The sequence below is a fragment of the Elephantulus edwardii genome, unplaced genomic scaffold (assembly GCF_000299155.1).
Source record: "Elephantulus edwardii isolate Elephantulus edwardi_28Jun2011 unplaced genomic scaffold, EleEdw1.0 scaffold00239, whole genome shotgun sequence".
NCBI lineage: Eukaryota > Metazoa > Chordata > Mammalia > Macroscelidea > Macroscelididae > Elephantulus > Elephantulus edwardii.
In genome coordinates, this window is record NW_006399989.1 from 4,156,110 (window position 1) to 4,171,396 (window position 15,287).

General features: G+C 40.4%; 1 protein-coding gene across 3 annotated transcripts in view; it reads right to left on the reverse strand.

Annotated features, from left to right (window-relative positions):
* Positions 1–14,805, reverse strand: part of SYN1 (synapsin I) — a 204,592-nt gene extending 189,787 nt beyond the window's left edge. For all 3 annotated transcript variants that reach the window (XM_006898909.1, XM_006898908.1, XM_006898910.1), the window contains exon 1: positions 14,432–14,805. In XM_006898909.1, coding sequence (XP_006898971.1) covers positions 14,432–14,805 — 374 coding nt within the window. The remainder of the gene's footprint in view (positions 1–14,431) is intronic.
* Between the last annotated feature and the right edge of the window lie 482 nt (positions 14,806–15,287).

Sequence of the window (15,287 nt, forward strand, 5' to 3'; positions counted from 1 at the left end):
TCTGCATACAGGTTGAAAAGGTGTGGAGATAGGACACATCCCTGGCGTACATCCTTCCCAATTTTGAACCATTCAGTGTTACCCTGCTCTGTTCTGACGACTGCCTCTTGGTCCAAGTATAGGTTTCGCATTAGCACGATTAAATGTTCTCAGATTCCCATTCTTCTCAGAGTCAGCCACAGTTTGTTATGTAGTTTCCCCTTATTTGAAGATAATTCAGAGGTCTCAGACAAAGCAGATGTCTTATAAGTTGGTGCTTGTCCTTCTAAGAATCTATTTCTATTTCCTCTCCTGATAACCAATGTCATATCTTAGTACATCTGACTCAACAAGTTCTAGGCTTGCAAAAGAAGAAGAGGAAATAAATGAAGAAAAACCGGAAGGATATGGCAAATATAAATATAAATATATATATGCAATAGCTAGGAAAGTGCACAGGACTGAATCCTGAGAACATGGAGTAGAACCTTCTCAGTTGGAGCATCATCTCAGGGCATAGAATTAAAAACTTTTGCAAGGATCTTAGGAGATGGTGTTACCACACTGCTAGAATGACTCTTGAAAGTTTAGAAAAACAATGGCTGACACTAAGTGAAGCAGAAATGTCAAAACGTCCAAGGAAGAATGTGAAGAGAAGAATAAAGACTCAGAAACAGACATATGAGAGTATATTTACTATTGAAATCTGAAAAACCTATCAGTTGACTATGCTTTATGGGAGGGTTCAGAGAATGTAAACAACTTAACAAATAAATAAGGAGTACGCTGGCAAGAGTGATACCAGTAAGTTGAAAACCATGATTCGGATAATGTAATAAATGAAGTTCTGATTAGGTCTTACTCACATTGGGTTGAGTAGGTCCATAGATCTACCCAGTATTTACTTCCTCAGTTCACAGTGCATAAGTAGAATATGTGTAATCTATAATTATCATAACCTCTGACCTGTGAGGTAAAAACTACTTGATTGTTGTTGTCATTATGTGCCATCGAGTTGTCTGTGACTCAAAGCAACCCTATGTACAATAGCTCTGAATCCTGCCCTATCATGAGCCAATCTCATTATCTCTGACAGACCTAATCCCATTTCTCCAGTCACTGAGTTAATGCATTTCATCCTGGGTTTTCCTCTTCTGCGCTGTCCCTCCACCCTTTCAAACATGATGTCCTTCTCCAAGGACTAGTCCCTCTTGGTCACATGCCTAAAATATGTGACACTGAGCTTCAAAATCCTTGCCTCTAGGGAGCAGCTTGATTTCACCGTCTGCAGGACAGACCTGTTTGTTCTCCTGGCAACGCATGGTATATTCAGTTTCGTGATAGATGGAGAAGAGATTGAGATTGTTAATAGCTTCAGCTTGCTTGGTTCCACAATTTACACTCTTGGCATCAGCAGTCAGGAAATCAAAGGACAAATTGCAATGGGAAAGTCTGCTGTGAGGGGTCTTTCTAGAGTACTGAAGAGCAACGATGGCAGTCTGGAGAGCTAGACAATGACTTAAGGATGGCAGAAGAAGAATTGATGCCTTTGAGTTGTGGTGCTGAAAAGAAGATAAAAAAGAAACCTCTTTAAATATCCCCTACCCCTGAGCAAACAGAAAACTATATTGATTCTAGGGGTGATGGAAGTTAATGCCTCTTTTTTTTCTGGTTAGATTTTTAAAAAATTAATTTTAATGAAAGTTTACAGAGACTTAGGGTTTCCAGTAACTTTCTCCCTGCACACCCGCTCCCCCCAATTCACTCTTCTTGAAAAGTAAAAGAAAAACTCTTTCATTGTTATGCAATCCCTCCCCTCAAGAACACTCCATGTGCAGCCTTCATTCTGGACTCCTGTCATGACAATAATACCTAATCATATATCCTTTTTAAACAGTTCTGTCCCTCATCTGCCTCAATGCAGTATACATCACTCATCCCCACTTTCTCTGTCTTCCCTCAACCCTGATGTCAGTCCCATTTTACAACAGTGCAATATTTGTCCTTTTGTGACTGAAATATTTAACTCAGCATAATGTCCTCCAGGGTCACCCACTTTGTATAATATTTTATGAGTTCCTTGTTTTTCAATGCTGCATAGTATTCCATTGTGCGAATATACCACAGTTTCTCAATCCATTTATTTGTTGACGGGCACTTAGGTTGTTTCCAACTCTTTGCTGTTGCGAACAAAGCAGCAATAAACATGGGTGTGCATACATCTGCTTGGGTGGTGGTTATGGTTTCTGTAGGGTAAATTCCCAGTAGTGGAATTGCTGGATCAAATGGTATTTCTATTTGCAACTTTTTGAGAAAGCGCCATACAGCCTTCCGTAGTGGTTGCACCATTTTAAACTCCCACCAATGGTGAATAAGGGTTCCAGTTTCTCCACAACCTTGCCAGCATTTGATGTTTGTGGTTCTGTTAAATTTTGCTGTTCTTACTGGGGTGAGATGATATCTCACAGTTGTTTTGATTTGTGTCTCTCTTAGAGGTAGGGATTTTGAACATTTATTCATGTTCTTTTTGGCCATCTCAATGTCTCTTTTGGTAAAGTGTCCATATCCTGTGCCCATTTTTAAATTCGGTTATTTACCTTTATCTTGTTGTGGTGCTCGAGTATTTTATAAAGTCTAGATATAAGTCCCTTATCTGACATGTCATTACCAAATATGTTTTCCCAATCTGTCGTTTACCTTTTTACCCTGTTGGAGAAGTTTTTGGATGTGCATAGGGATTTGATTCTTAGAAGATCCCATTCATCTATTTTATCCTTTCTTGGTTGTAGATTTTCCAGGATGCTTGGACTGTTTATGTTGTGGATTAGGACTTCTAGAGTTGTTCCAACTTCTCTTTAATGAAGTTTATAGTCCTTGGTTTGAGTCCTAGGTCCATAATCCACCTTGAATTGATTTTTGTATATGGAGTAAGGTGTGGATCTTGCTTGAGTTTTCTGCAGATAGTTTTCCAATTTTGCCAGCATCATTTGTTAAAAAGGCTGTCGTTTCCCCACTAAACTGATTTCGTCTCCTGGTCAAAAATCAGTTGACCATAGGTAGATGGGCTAATTTCTGGATTCTCAATTCTATTCTATTGATCTATGTGTCTGTCATTGTACCTACCAGTACCACACTGTCTTGACCACCATGGCAGTGTAGTAGGATTTGAAATCAGGGAGTGAAATGCCTCCTACCTTGTTTCTCTTTTTAAGGAGTGCTATGCTTATTCTGGGCCTCTTTTCATTCCAAACGAAATTGGAGATTGCCTTTTCCATCTCGTTGAAGAATGGAATTGGTATTTATATTGGGATTGCATTGAACGTGTAAATTGCCTTTGGTAGTATTGTCATTTTCACAATATTGAGCCTTCCTATCCATGAGCAAGGGATATTCTTCCACTTTCCAGGTCTCTCTTTTTTTTTAAATAATGTTTTGTAATTTTCTTTTAATAGATCCTTTGTGCTTCTGGTTAGGTTTACTCCTAAGTATTTAATCTTGTGCAGGAAACACTGAGAGATGTCCTTCTTACAGAAGTATCACAGAAAGCAGCATGGGCCAAAGTAACTAGCAACAACACCAAAAAGAACTCAACAAAATGATAGCAAGAAAACCCTGCCTTTCAATAATCACACTGGAAATGAATGGTTTGAATGCATCCCTGACGAGAAGGGGAGTAGCAGATTGGCTAAAAAACCGAAATCCATCAATATGTTGTCTACAAGAGACACACCTGAAAAATGAAGATAAAGAAAGCCTAAAAATAAAAGGAAGGGAAAAAATATACCAAGCAAATGGCAACCAGAAAAAAGCAAGAGTAGCGATATTAATCTCCAATAAAATAAATTTCAATGCAAAAACCATCACAAAGGACAATGAAAGTCACTACATAAAGCATAAAGGGTCAATAGAACAAGAGTACATAACACTAATAAATATCTACGCAACAAATGAAAGACCTGCAGAATATATAAAGCAAACTAAGAAAACTGAAAAAGAAAATAGTCAACACTATTATAGTAGCTGGAGACTTCAATACACCTCTCTCAAGAAGAGATAGAACTACCAGAAAAAAAACTCAACAAAGATGCTCAAGAATTAAACCACACAATAAACTAACTTGACCTCATAGATATTTATGGGCTAATGCACCCAAAAAAAGCACAGTATGCCTCTTTTTCCAATGTGCATGGAACATTCTCCATAACAGATCACATTTTAGGTCACAAGGCAAACATCAATAAATTTTAAAACATAGAAATAATATAAAGCATTTTCTCAGACCACAAAATTAGAAATTAATAACAAGAGGATAAAGGAGAAAAAACCCCATACATTTGGAAGCTGAACAAGACCTTACTTGAACATGAGTGGGTACTAGAAGAAATAAAAACGAAAAAGTTTCTTGAAACAAAGGACAATAATGCTTCTTCTAAAGATTTAGAGTGTGAAGAAGTGTTTATTTCATCCTATCTCCACTGAATTAACTAGTTCAGCCCGTGAGGAGACTGGATGGATCCTGAAGAGTGGTTGTAGACTATTGTAAACTTAACTATGTAGTTCACTAATTAGTGCAATGCAGTACTGGGAATGTCATTATTGCTAGAACAGAACAATAGGTCTCAAGCAGACAGTTTTCAGGTATTGATTAGAAAAGAGGATCAGAACCAGTTCACACCTGAACAATATATTATTTTATGGTCTTACCATTTGGATTTAATTCTCTCAAATTAAATTTACTGCTGTGGAGTCAGAACTGACTACTCATAGTTAACCCTTTCAATAGGTTTTCAGGAAGCTGTAAATAACACAAGAGATTAATTGTTCATCTTTCTCCCAAGCAGCCCCTAGTAAATGAAAACTGCCACAGAGACTCCATTTTCTTATGTTTAATAATGTTTATTATTCATTTTAATAATAAAATAATATGTGATAAAGTGGTAGATTGCTTAAATGTAGTTTCTTAGATTAAATGAATATTAAAAATAAAATTGTTTCATAAAATCTTTCCACACTAAATTACTATATTATTAGTCACAACATCGTTAGTAGTTAAGTAGAAGCCTCTTTTCAATTTTTCTCCTTCTTTTTCTCTAATCACCGCTTCATTTTCAAAACACTTAATGATATAGGTTCACAAATACTAATTACCACAGTATGGTAGTTAAAACATCGGAAAATTTTACAAAATCAGCAGCTATGAAATCATCCAGAACAACGACAACAATAGCAGGGGCTTGATGAAACGACATTATTTTTAAGTAGCACAATTCCCTACAGACATGCAGAGGGAGCCAGAGTTCCTTATATTAACTCTCTACTCCTATTGTATATAGTCCAAAGGAACTTGGAGCATCTGCCATCCCACAAGTTATCACATTGGATAACTATATTGATCACATCATACTTATTTGGCAAGATGAACCAAGAGATAGTTATCATACTGTCTTGGTAAAGCAAAGGCTTGGGGACTTTTACATTAGAAAAATGTTTAGAGATCCAATAGTCCAAGACATGTCAGAATAGCTTACCCAAAGAACAGGACAAATTACTGTATGTCATACTTCCCATCCTAAAGGAAAAAAAATACAGCACCTGGTAGGTCTCAGGTTCTGGAAAAAACATATTCTAAACCTGGAAATGTTGCTCTGACCCTTCTCAGGTAGCATATAAGATTGCCTACTCTGACATTCTTTAGATTCAAGCTCCAGTGCATGATCCCTGCCATTGGGGATCATGGTCTGGCAGATCTAATTATATTAAAGGTTTAGTATTGTTGTTATGAGCTGTCAAATTAATGATGTCTCATAGAAGAAGATGAAAGGAGTATACAGAGTCATTGTACCAAAAAGAATCGGCTGAAACAGAAAAATGTCAAAAAACAACATATGACAACATCACAATGGTCATGAAGGAGGAAATTCAGGCTGCTTTTAAGGACTTGGCAAAAAAAAAAATTAAGCCCCAGCTATTTATGGAATACCAATTGATGTATTTCAGCAAACAGATGCTGCCCTGCATGGGCTCATCACGTTGTGCCAGGAAATCTGGAGGACAAATACTGGACTAACCGACTGGAAGGGATCCATATTTATTCCCATTCCAAAAAAAGGTGACCCGACAGAGTGTGGAAATTATTGAACAATATCACACACTATCAAAATCCTGCTGAAGATTATCCAGAAACGACTGTAACAGCACCTTAACAGGGAACTACCATAAATACAAGCTGGGTTTAGAAAAAGTCATGGCACTAGAGACATTATTGCCAATGCCAGATGGATTTTGGCAGAAAGTAGAAAGTCACAGAAGAATGTCTATCTGTGTTTCATTGACTATGCAAAGGCATTAGACTGTGTGGATCACAACAAATTGTGGCTAACCTTGAGGAAAATGGGAATCCCAGAACATTTGATTGTACTTGGACCAAGAAGCAGTCCTCAAAACAGGGTAAGGAAACACTGCATGGTTCAAAATCAGGAAAGGAGTGCATCAGGGATGCATCCTGTCCCCATACCTTTTCAATCTACATGCAGAACAGATCATTCAGGAAGCAGGGCTTTATGAGAAGGAATGTGGCATCAAGATTGGAGGAAGACTCATCAACAACCTAAGCAGATGACACAACCTTGTTTGCTGAAACTGAAGAAGACTTGAAGCACTTGCTGCAGAAGATCAAGGACTGTAGTAGTCTTCAATATGGTTTGAAGATCAACATCAAGAGGACAAAGATTCTCACCACTAGGCCTTTGGCAGTACCATGATAGATGGAGAAAAGATTGAGGTTATTAGCAATTAAAATTTGCTTGGCTTCACAATCAACACTCTTAAACACCAGCGACAGGAAATAAAAAGATTAATTGCACTGGGGAAAATCTGCTGTCAGGGACCTCTCCAGAGTACTGAAAATCAATGATGTCAATCTAGAGACTAAGCTGCACCTAATCCGGGCCATGGTCTTCTCTATTACTTGTTATGCTTCAGAAAGTTGTACAATGACTAAGGATGGCAGAAGAAGAATAGATGCTTTCAAGTTGTGGTGCTGGAGAAGAGTCTTGAACATACCATGGATTGCCAAGAAAATAAGTCTGTCTGTCTGTCTTGGAGAGGATGAAACCAAGTCTCTCCTTGGAGCCTAAAATTTTGCAGCTCCGTCTCACATGGCATGTGGCCAAGAGAGATCGGTCCTTGGAGAAGGACATCATGCTTGGAAAGGTGGAGGGACAGTGCAGGAGAGGAAGAATACAGATGAGATGGATTGATACAGATTCTGGGACAATGGGGATTTGTGTGTCAGAATTAGTGAGACTGTCTCAAGACAGGGAAGGGGTCAGAGCTGCTGAACATAGGGTCATAGGAGACTCAATGACACATGACAACAAAAACATACTATATTGGTTGGTTTTTATTTAAGTCTCTTGTTTAGAATCAAGAATATTTTGGAGAAATAGGATTCTAAGTGGTATAGCACTCTTCTGTCAATATGCTGTTCTGAGGTCACTTGGGTTTGCTGTGATGCTGAACCTTGTGCCATTTGTGCCACTGGAGTGTCAAATGCCATAACAGTTACTAGTTTGGTGGAGCTTCCAGTTTAAGACAGGTTTGGAAAGCAGGAGTGGCATCCACTTCCTAAACAACATGCCTCTGGAAACTCTATGAACTTTGATAAATGACAATAGTTATAGAATGAGTCATACTTGACTCGACAGCAATCAACAACAACATAGCAACTCTATGAACAACGGATCTGAACTTTGTCCTATCCTATGGCAATCTCATCATTTTTTATATACTTCAAACCATTGTTCTAGTCACTGTGTCAATCCATCTTGTTAAAGGTCTTCCTCTCTTCCACTGACTCTCCACCTTTCCAAGCATGATGTCCCTTTCCAAGGACTGGACCCTCCTAACCACATGCCCAAAGTATGTGAGACAAAGTTTCACCATCCTTGCTTCTAAGGAGTACCTTTGTTGCACTTTCTCTAAGACAAACTAGTTTGTTCTTTTGGAAGTCCCTGGAATATTCAATAATCTTTTCCAACGCCACAACTCAAATGCTGTTGACTTTTTCTGTCATCCATAGTAATTTTCAACTTTCAGATGCATAATAAGTAATAGAAAAGATGAGAGGATATTGAATATTTTTGTCTTTTAGAGCAGCTGGTAGGTTTGAACTCTGTGCCTTAGTAGGCATTACAACTCCTTACCACTAGACTACCAGAGTGTACGAGATGTTAGTAGAGGTGGGGATTGTAAGGTGGAGCTTAATGAGAAGTCTGAGTCTGAGGCTCTGGAGCAAAACCATGTCATCTTTTGAGGAACAAATTATAAGCTGGGTCATGACAGATGAGTCAAGTAATAGGCAGGCAGTGAGGTAGGCACAGCTTCCAGGATCAAACACATGTAGGATCAAATAAGTTGCATGAGTAGGTAAACCATATCTCCCTGTATGCATACAAGTGTGTACTAATGTCTTTCCATTAGCTCCCTGAAATGATTTCTTACAGGAAGTTGATGAAAGAGAAAAATAAAGATGAAACTTTAATCATATATGACTTGGTGTATGGATGGAAGTAAAAAGCCTACGTTGAATGCGTGATAACTCACTTGGATTGACTTTAAAGGACAGTGAGAGAACTCTATGGGCAAATTTTTGTTAGAAAGACAAGCGGCTCAATATTAGAATATATATTTACTTATGGCCAGTGGTTACTTTGTTGGTTGATCATAGGCCTGGAAGAAGAAAATAGTCAAAGATTACAAGGAGGTCTATGATATAGGAAAGCAGGTGGACATATAAGAATAGGCAAAATGTGAAAAATCGAAGTCTTCATATTTAATTTTAACACTCATTGGATAATATCCAACATAGAAGCATTTCAGTAGAAAGAATGAGTCCATCAAAATGTATGAGCCAGTCTGTAATCAGCCACTTCAGTGATAGCAGATGGGCATATGAAGTGGCAACAGTTGCACAACTAGACCATGTGTGTAGCCAAATTAGTGTCAAACATCCAACTTATTGGCAACAGAAACTAACAGTGGATCCCTGATACAGCACCATCTTTCGAAGAGATCAACTTTATGACAAACTAATCATTTTGGGCCACTCTGACCCAAGAAAGAGTAGTGATTCATTTTGACTGAGCAACTCTAGATTGTCAAAAGAGCAAACAAATCTGTCTTGAAAGAAGTGCAACTAGAGTGCTCCTTAGAAGTACAGATGGCAAGCCTTTGTCTCATGTATTTGGGACATGTTATCAGGAGAAGACTACTGAACACACTATGGATTGCCAAGAGAACAAACAAGCATATCCTGGAGAGAGTTCCAAGAGAAGTTCCAAGGAGAAATCAAGTTGCTCCTCCATCTCACGTACTTTGAGTACTTTGCCAGAAGGGACCAGTACTTGGAGAAGGACATCATACTTGGAAGGGTGGAGCCTCAGCACAGAAAAGGAAGACCCTGGACAAGATGGATTGACAAAGTGACTGTGGCAATGGGAGCAGATGTGTCAGAGACAATGAGACTGGCTCAGGACAGGGCAGAGTTCAAGAACTATTGTTCATAGGCTCTCTATGAATCATAGTTGACTTGATGGTACATAACAACAACGATCAAGAGGGGACAGTCCTTGGGAAAAGACATGATGTTTGGAAAAGTGAAGGAGAGGAAGACACTCAACAAGATAGACTGACAGTGATTGCAGCAGAGACTGTGAGGAAGGCACAGGATTGAGTAAGTTTCGATAGAGTTGCTATGAGTCAGAGTCAACTAGATAGCACCACCAACAACTAAACATATAGGTTTGTTTTTCCTGATAGCATCACTGTCCAAGGACTTATGGAGTTCTTACTCCATGAGCAAAGAAGCCTGTATAACATTGAATCAGGCCAAAGGACATAAGTTATGTACAAAATTGATCATCATATACCATATACCATCTATTGATCTGACAGAGTGATGGAAAATCTTGTTGAAATCACAGTTAAGAACCAATCTTGGAGGTGACACCATGGGAGAATGGGGCATTATTGCCGAAAATGCAGTTTGTTGTTGTTGTGTGCCATTGAATTGGAACCAACCCATAGCTGACCTTCCAGTAGGTAAGCAAATCACAAGGGAGGAGACAGTCCATACTTCTCCCTTGGTACAGCAGGTAAATTCAAACTGCTTGCCTTTGGAATTGCAACACAGCTTCTTATCACTAGGCAACCAAGCTCCTGTATGTGCAATGTTCCTAATAGTTAGACTACATGGATTTAAGAACTCAGCAGCTACAGAAGGAGTGGTCAAGCCTATCATCATTCTCAGTAATCTACTTTTAGTATTTGTATTTCCTGTTCCTTTGGGCTTCTGTAGAGTAACTCTGTAAATGATAAACTATGGCTGATACAAAATTTCTCATATCATGGGACATGAAAAGGAGTCACTAATCATCCAGAGCTATGGTTTTTGTGTACCATCGAGTATGAATTTATAGACAGCTGGCCTTCTGGTGGGTTTTCAGAGGCAGGAAAGACACACGGGAGGAGATTGCCTATCTTTCTCCCATGGAGCAGCTGGTGGATTTGAACTGCATGCCTTTGGGATTGCAGTGCAGCTTCTTGCCACTAGGCTACCAGAGCTCACTGACTCAATGGTACACAACAAAATAATCATCAAGAGAAGGTAAGAGGAATATGCCTGGCACACATGTGGTGCATTTTAGTATCCCTTGGTATTCCTTGCTTGATTTTGCTGAGAAATACACTAATGCAGATGCCACAGACCTTAGGCCTCTTAAAGACAAGGGGATGGATCAATCAACAGGTAAGCTACTGAGACCAACAAAAGGGCTACTGAGAGTGAGTGAGGGAAATCTAGAATGTTTGGTAGAAGAATGAAACAATATTTATGGCCTTTTAAACAACTTATTGTCTCACTAACCTTGCTCCTTTAAGTTTCCCCCACAAAACAAGAATCCTGGAAATGTTGTTCCCAGATGAAGAGAACCTACTATAAAAAATCAAGTAGATCTGGGAAGCACAAGTGGCAAAACTGTATATTCCATTCAGATAATAACTTTCTCCTCAATTTCAGGTCTTCAAGTTTGCCCTGCTTTCAAGTTTCTGGGAATATCTATTGTTGAAAGCTTACAATTGTCCATCACTGAGAACTGTGTTCTGCAGGGATTTGAAACTTGCTTCACTCAACATTATGACTCCTTCCAGGGAGCACCCTACAGACTGATTGATGCAGGATAACAAAAGTCTGGCCACCATACCTCAATTAGGAAGTAATCAGAATGATAAGGTTTGATAGGAGAGGCATCAGACTATAATCAGGTAAGCACTTCATTAAAGAGCATACAACCATTTACTCGAAGTTGAAGTCTCTAAAGCCTTTATGGTTCTGAATGTCTGCAAGTTGATGATATAGAGGTCTCTGTTGCCCACACTACTGGCTTAGTGGAAGTAGATCCTTTGTCCAATCAATTCTACACATGACAGGCACTAGGTAAATATTTGCTAGATTGATTGGAAGAAAATACTGGATTTTTTTTTGCTGATATAAAAGGAGGCTTCTGAGATAGATAAGGGGAAGGTAAAATTTTTCATTAAAATCAACAGATGTTCAATAAATGCTCTTGGACAGATTTTCATTCTCTCACATTTTCATAAACTTGGAACTGACTCATGGCTGATCCTCCAGTGAGTTTCCAAGATTGTAAATCACATGAGAGGAGAATTTTTTGCTAATCTTTCTCCCTTGAAGCCACTCCTGGGCTTAAATCATCAGACAGATGCAATCTTTGAGTTGGCAGCACAACTCTTTACAGACTACACCACCAGCTTTCTGTTGGGCAGATTAAAGAGCAAAATAGAAAACACTGGAGTTGGAATGGGAAACTTGAGAATAGCAATTGTGAATTTGGAAAGATACAAAACCTTCACTATTTGTTGTTGTTGTTACGTTATTATATGCCATCAAGTCGGAACCAACTCATAGCTGACCTTCCAGTGGTTTTTCAGAGGCAGTAAATCTTGTGACAGTTGACTGCTCATCGGTATCCTATGGAACAGCTAATAGATTTGAACCATATGGTTGGCAGCACAGCTCCTTATCCCTTGACCAGCAGAGGTTCCTTACCACTTTTTAGTAAGTATTTGATAAATGTTTAGTGAAAAGAAGGAAAAAGTAGCAAAGAAGTTGCCTGGAAGGAGGTTAGAAAAGAAAATTTGTTGTTGTGGTGGTGGTGTACTGTCAAGTTGATTGGATTCAACCTTGAATCATCATAGTGACCCTTTGAACAATAGATCTAAACCTTGCCTCATCTTGTGCCATCCTTTCCATCTCTGACACACGTGAGCATATGGCTACAGTCACTGGGTCAATCCATCTTGTTGAGGGTCTTCCTCTCTTATGCTGAACCTCAGTGTTTCCAAACATGATGTCCTACCCCAAGGACTAGGCACTCCTAACAATGTGTCCAAAGTATGTGAGACAAAGTTTCACCATTCTTGTTTCCTATAGTATGACATATAGAAAGTACACAATAAATATATATGTAATAAATAAGTTACTTTAAACAGAGAGAAAGTTTGTTGACTGAGGGGTCCTGAGAGTAAAGGTGACCTAACCAATAAACAGCTGGTACTCAATAAGTTTAGGCTGAAGTTGACCCTTGGAGAGAGCTCTTGAGGAAGGGCAGGATCTTCTACAGACATAGAAGGGGACAAAGGTAATGACTCATATAAATGACACTCTGTAAGTGTTTACCAGCTTACATAGAAGGCCCTTCGCAGTATTGATTCAATAGTGGGAGAAGAAATCATGGGGGATGCTGAAGAGATGGGGAAAGGAGCAACTCTTACAATTTAGGCTCTGGATTTGTCAAAGGAAGAGCACAGGTAGGTTCTCTACCTGGGCAGAGGTAGGTTTTCACAGAAATAATAAAGGAGAGTGTACTTCCAATACACAACAGGCACTGCCTGCATGCTTACTAGATTCACTAGTAGAAAAGGACTATGGGGAGTAAATGTGATTATAGAGCACACAGAAACCCTCCATATGACAGGAGCCATTGCAAGAAAATGCCTTTGAGAAAAGGTGACTGGAATAGAGCACTTTGCAGTCAATGGACAAATAGTTACTAGGTCCAGTAAAAGAAAAGGCCTTTGGACATTGGGGTAGGGATTGATCACACTTAATAAGTGCTCACTGGATTCATTAGAGGAATAGCCCTTTGGGAAAGGGAAATGAGGATGCAAAAACTTGGTCTATGTATGCTTAACTCTCAAGCCATGGGAGGGAGGGAAGACTTTTGTGGAGAAGGTAAACAGCAATGCTTCATAAATGCTCCATAGAGTAATTAAAAGACAAGATCTTTGGAAAGAAGGATTGAAGTGGGACATGCAACAATATCTGATCACTTCATTAATGAGAAATAAAGGTCTTTGTGGGAGGGTTTAAAAGTTGGGTCATACAGAAGGTGCTCAGTACATGGAGGTTGAATTCACTGAAGGAAAAGGCATTGAGACATTAAAAAAATGTTTGTTGAACATATTAAAGGAAAGTGCCTTTAGGGAAGACTAACAAAGCTGGCAGTTTATAAATGCTGCAGATGGAGCCAATAGAGGAAAGATCTTTGAAAAAAATAGCTTGAAAACAGGGACTAAAGGAGATACTCAGTAAATGTCTTATAGATTCATTATAGGAAAAGGTCTTTGATAAGAGAGTCTGAAGATGAATCACATGCAAAAGACTGAGAAATGTCTCTAGAATTCATTGGAGGAAAAGGATTTCTTTGAGAAAGGGATTTGGGAATGAGGCACATAGCAGACACTTAATAAATACTTCCTGCATCTGTTAGAGGAAAGAACCTTTGAAGTTGGGGTACAGAGAAGGCAGTTAATAAACGTTCATACGACCCATTTAAAGATAGAGCTTTTTGAGGTGAGGTTGGGGTGAGATACATAGTACTGATAGGCTCACATTAGAGAGACAGCTTTCAGGAAAGGATTGTGAGAGACAGGGCACAGCCTAGGCTCTCAAAAATGTCTGAAAAATAAATTGAAGCCAAAGGTCTTAGGAAAAGGTTCCTCGATGAGGCACACATTAAGTACTTGACAAATGTTCATAAGATGTTTTAGAAATAAGGTCTTTGGTACAAGGTGGGGGAGGGCACATATTTAGCTCTCAAAAGCTCGTAGAAGCCAAAAGCTTTTCTGCTAAGGGGATTGGGAGAAAGACTTGGGAAGATATACACAGCAGACGCAGGATAACTGCTATCTGCATCTACTGAAAAGGCTTTGGGAAGAGGGCTAGGGTGGGGCACACAGAAAAAGCTCGGTGTAATATTTAAAGGAAAAGGCTTTGAGGGAGAGGGCCAGGTGCCAGGCACACAAGCAGTGCTTGATAATTGCTTGATGCGGGATAAGTTGGACTTACACCAGCTGGGAGACATCAGCTTACCAGTCTGTGTGCGGTTCGTCGATGACCAGCAGCACCCGGGCAGCGGCGCTCCCGCGGCCTGCACTCCCAGAGCCACCGCCCACCTGCTCGCTAAAGGTGGCAGCCGCAGCAGCTGTGGTCTGCTTGACTGCGTTAGACAGTGATGAGAAGAAGCCACCACCTCCCGAGGACCCAGGGCTAGGGGCAGCTGCAGAGGCCACAGGGGCTGCTGAGGAAGCCCTCTCAGCAGTGCTGATCGCAGGGCTTGGTGTGACCCCAGGGCTGGGGACAGCAGGTGGCGGAGGCGGCTGTGGGCGCTGAAGGTCTGTCATGTACCCATTTGGCAGATTGGCCATGAAATTGCTGTCCGACAGGCGACGTCGTAGGTAGTTCATGGCTGAAATGCTGGGCAGCGGGTCCTGAGAGCAATTTGACCAGGATCTTCAGCGGCGGACAGCGCAGGGTTCTGAAGTACAGCTACGCTCTCTCAGTCAAGATGTTGTGGCTCCTCCGCTGCCCGCTGCAGACTGAGACAGCACTACCGCAGCGCGGATGGTCGCACCCGTGCCTCCCTATCTCACATGCCATGTGGTGCAGTCCGACTGGGCCAGTGGTGGCTTGGACGCGACCAAGGCAGCCAAGAAGGGGAGTTTGCAGAGGAATGGTAAGTGACGTCAGTGTGCCTACAGAGCTGGGGCCTACATGTAGGGCGCAGACAGGCGGGGGCGAAGGCTCTGTCCGCGGTGCTGAAGAGAACAGTGCGCACGCGTAGCTCTGCATGCTGTTTCCCTTCCCTCTGATTAGGGATGCGTAATTTGGGAAGTGGGGGCAGGCTGGGTGTTTCCCCCAAATCCAGGGTCCTGAAGGGTGGTAGAGC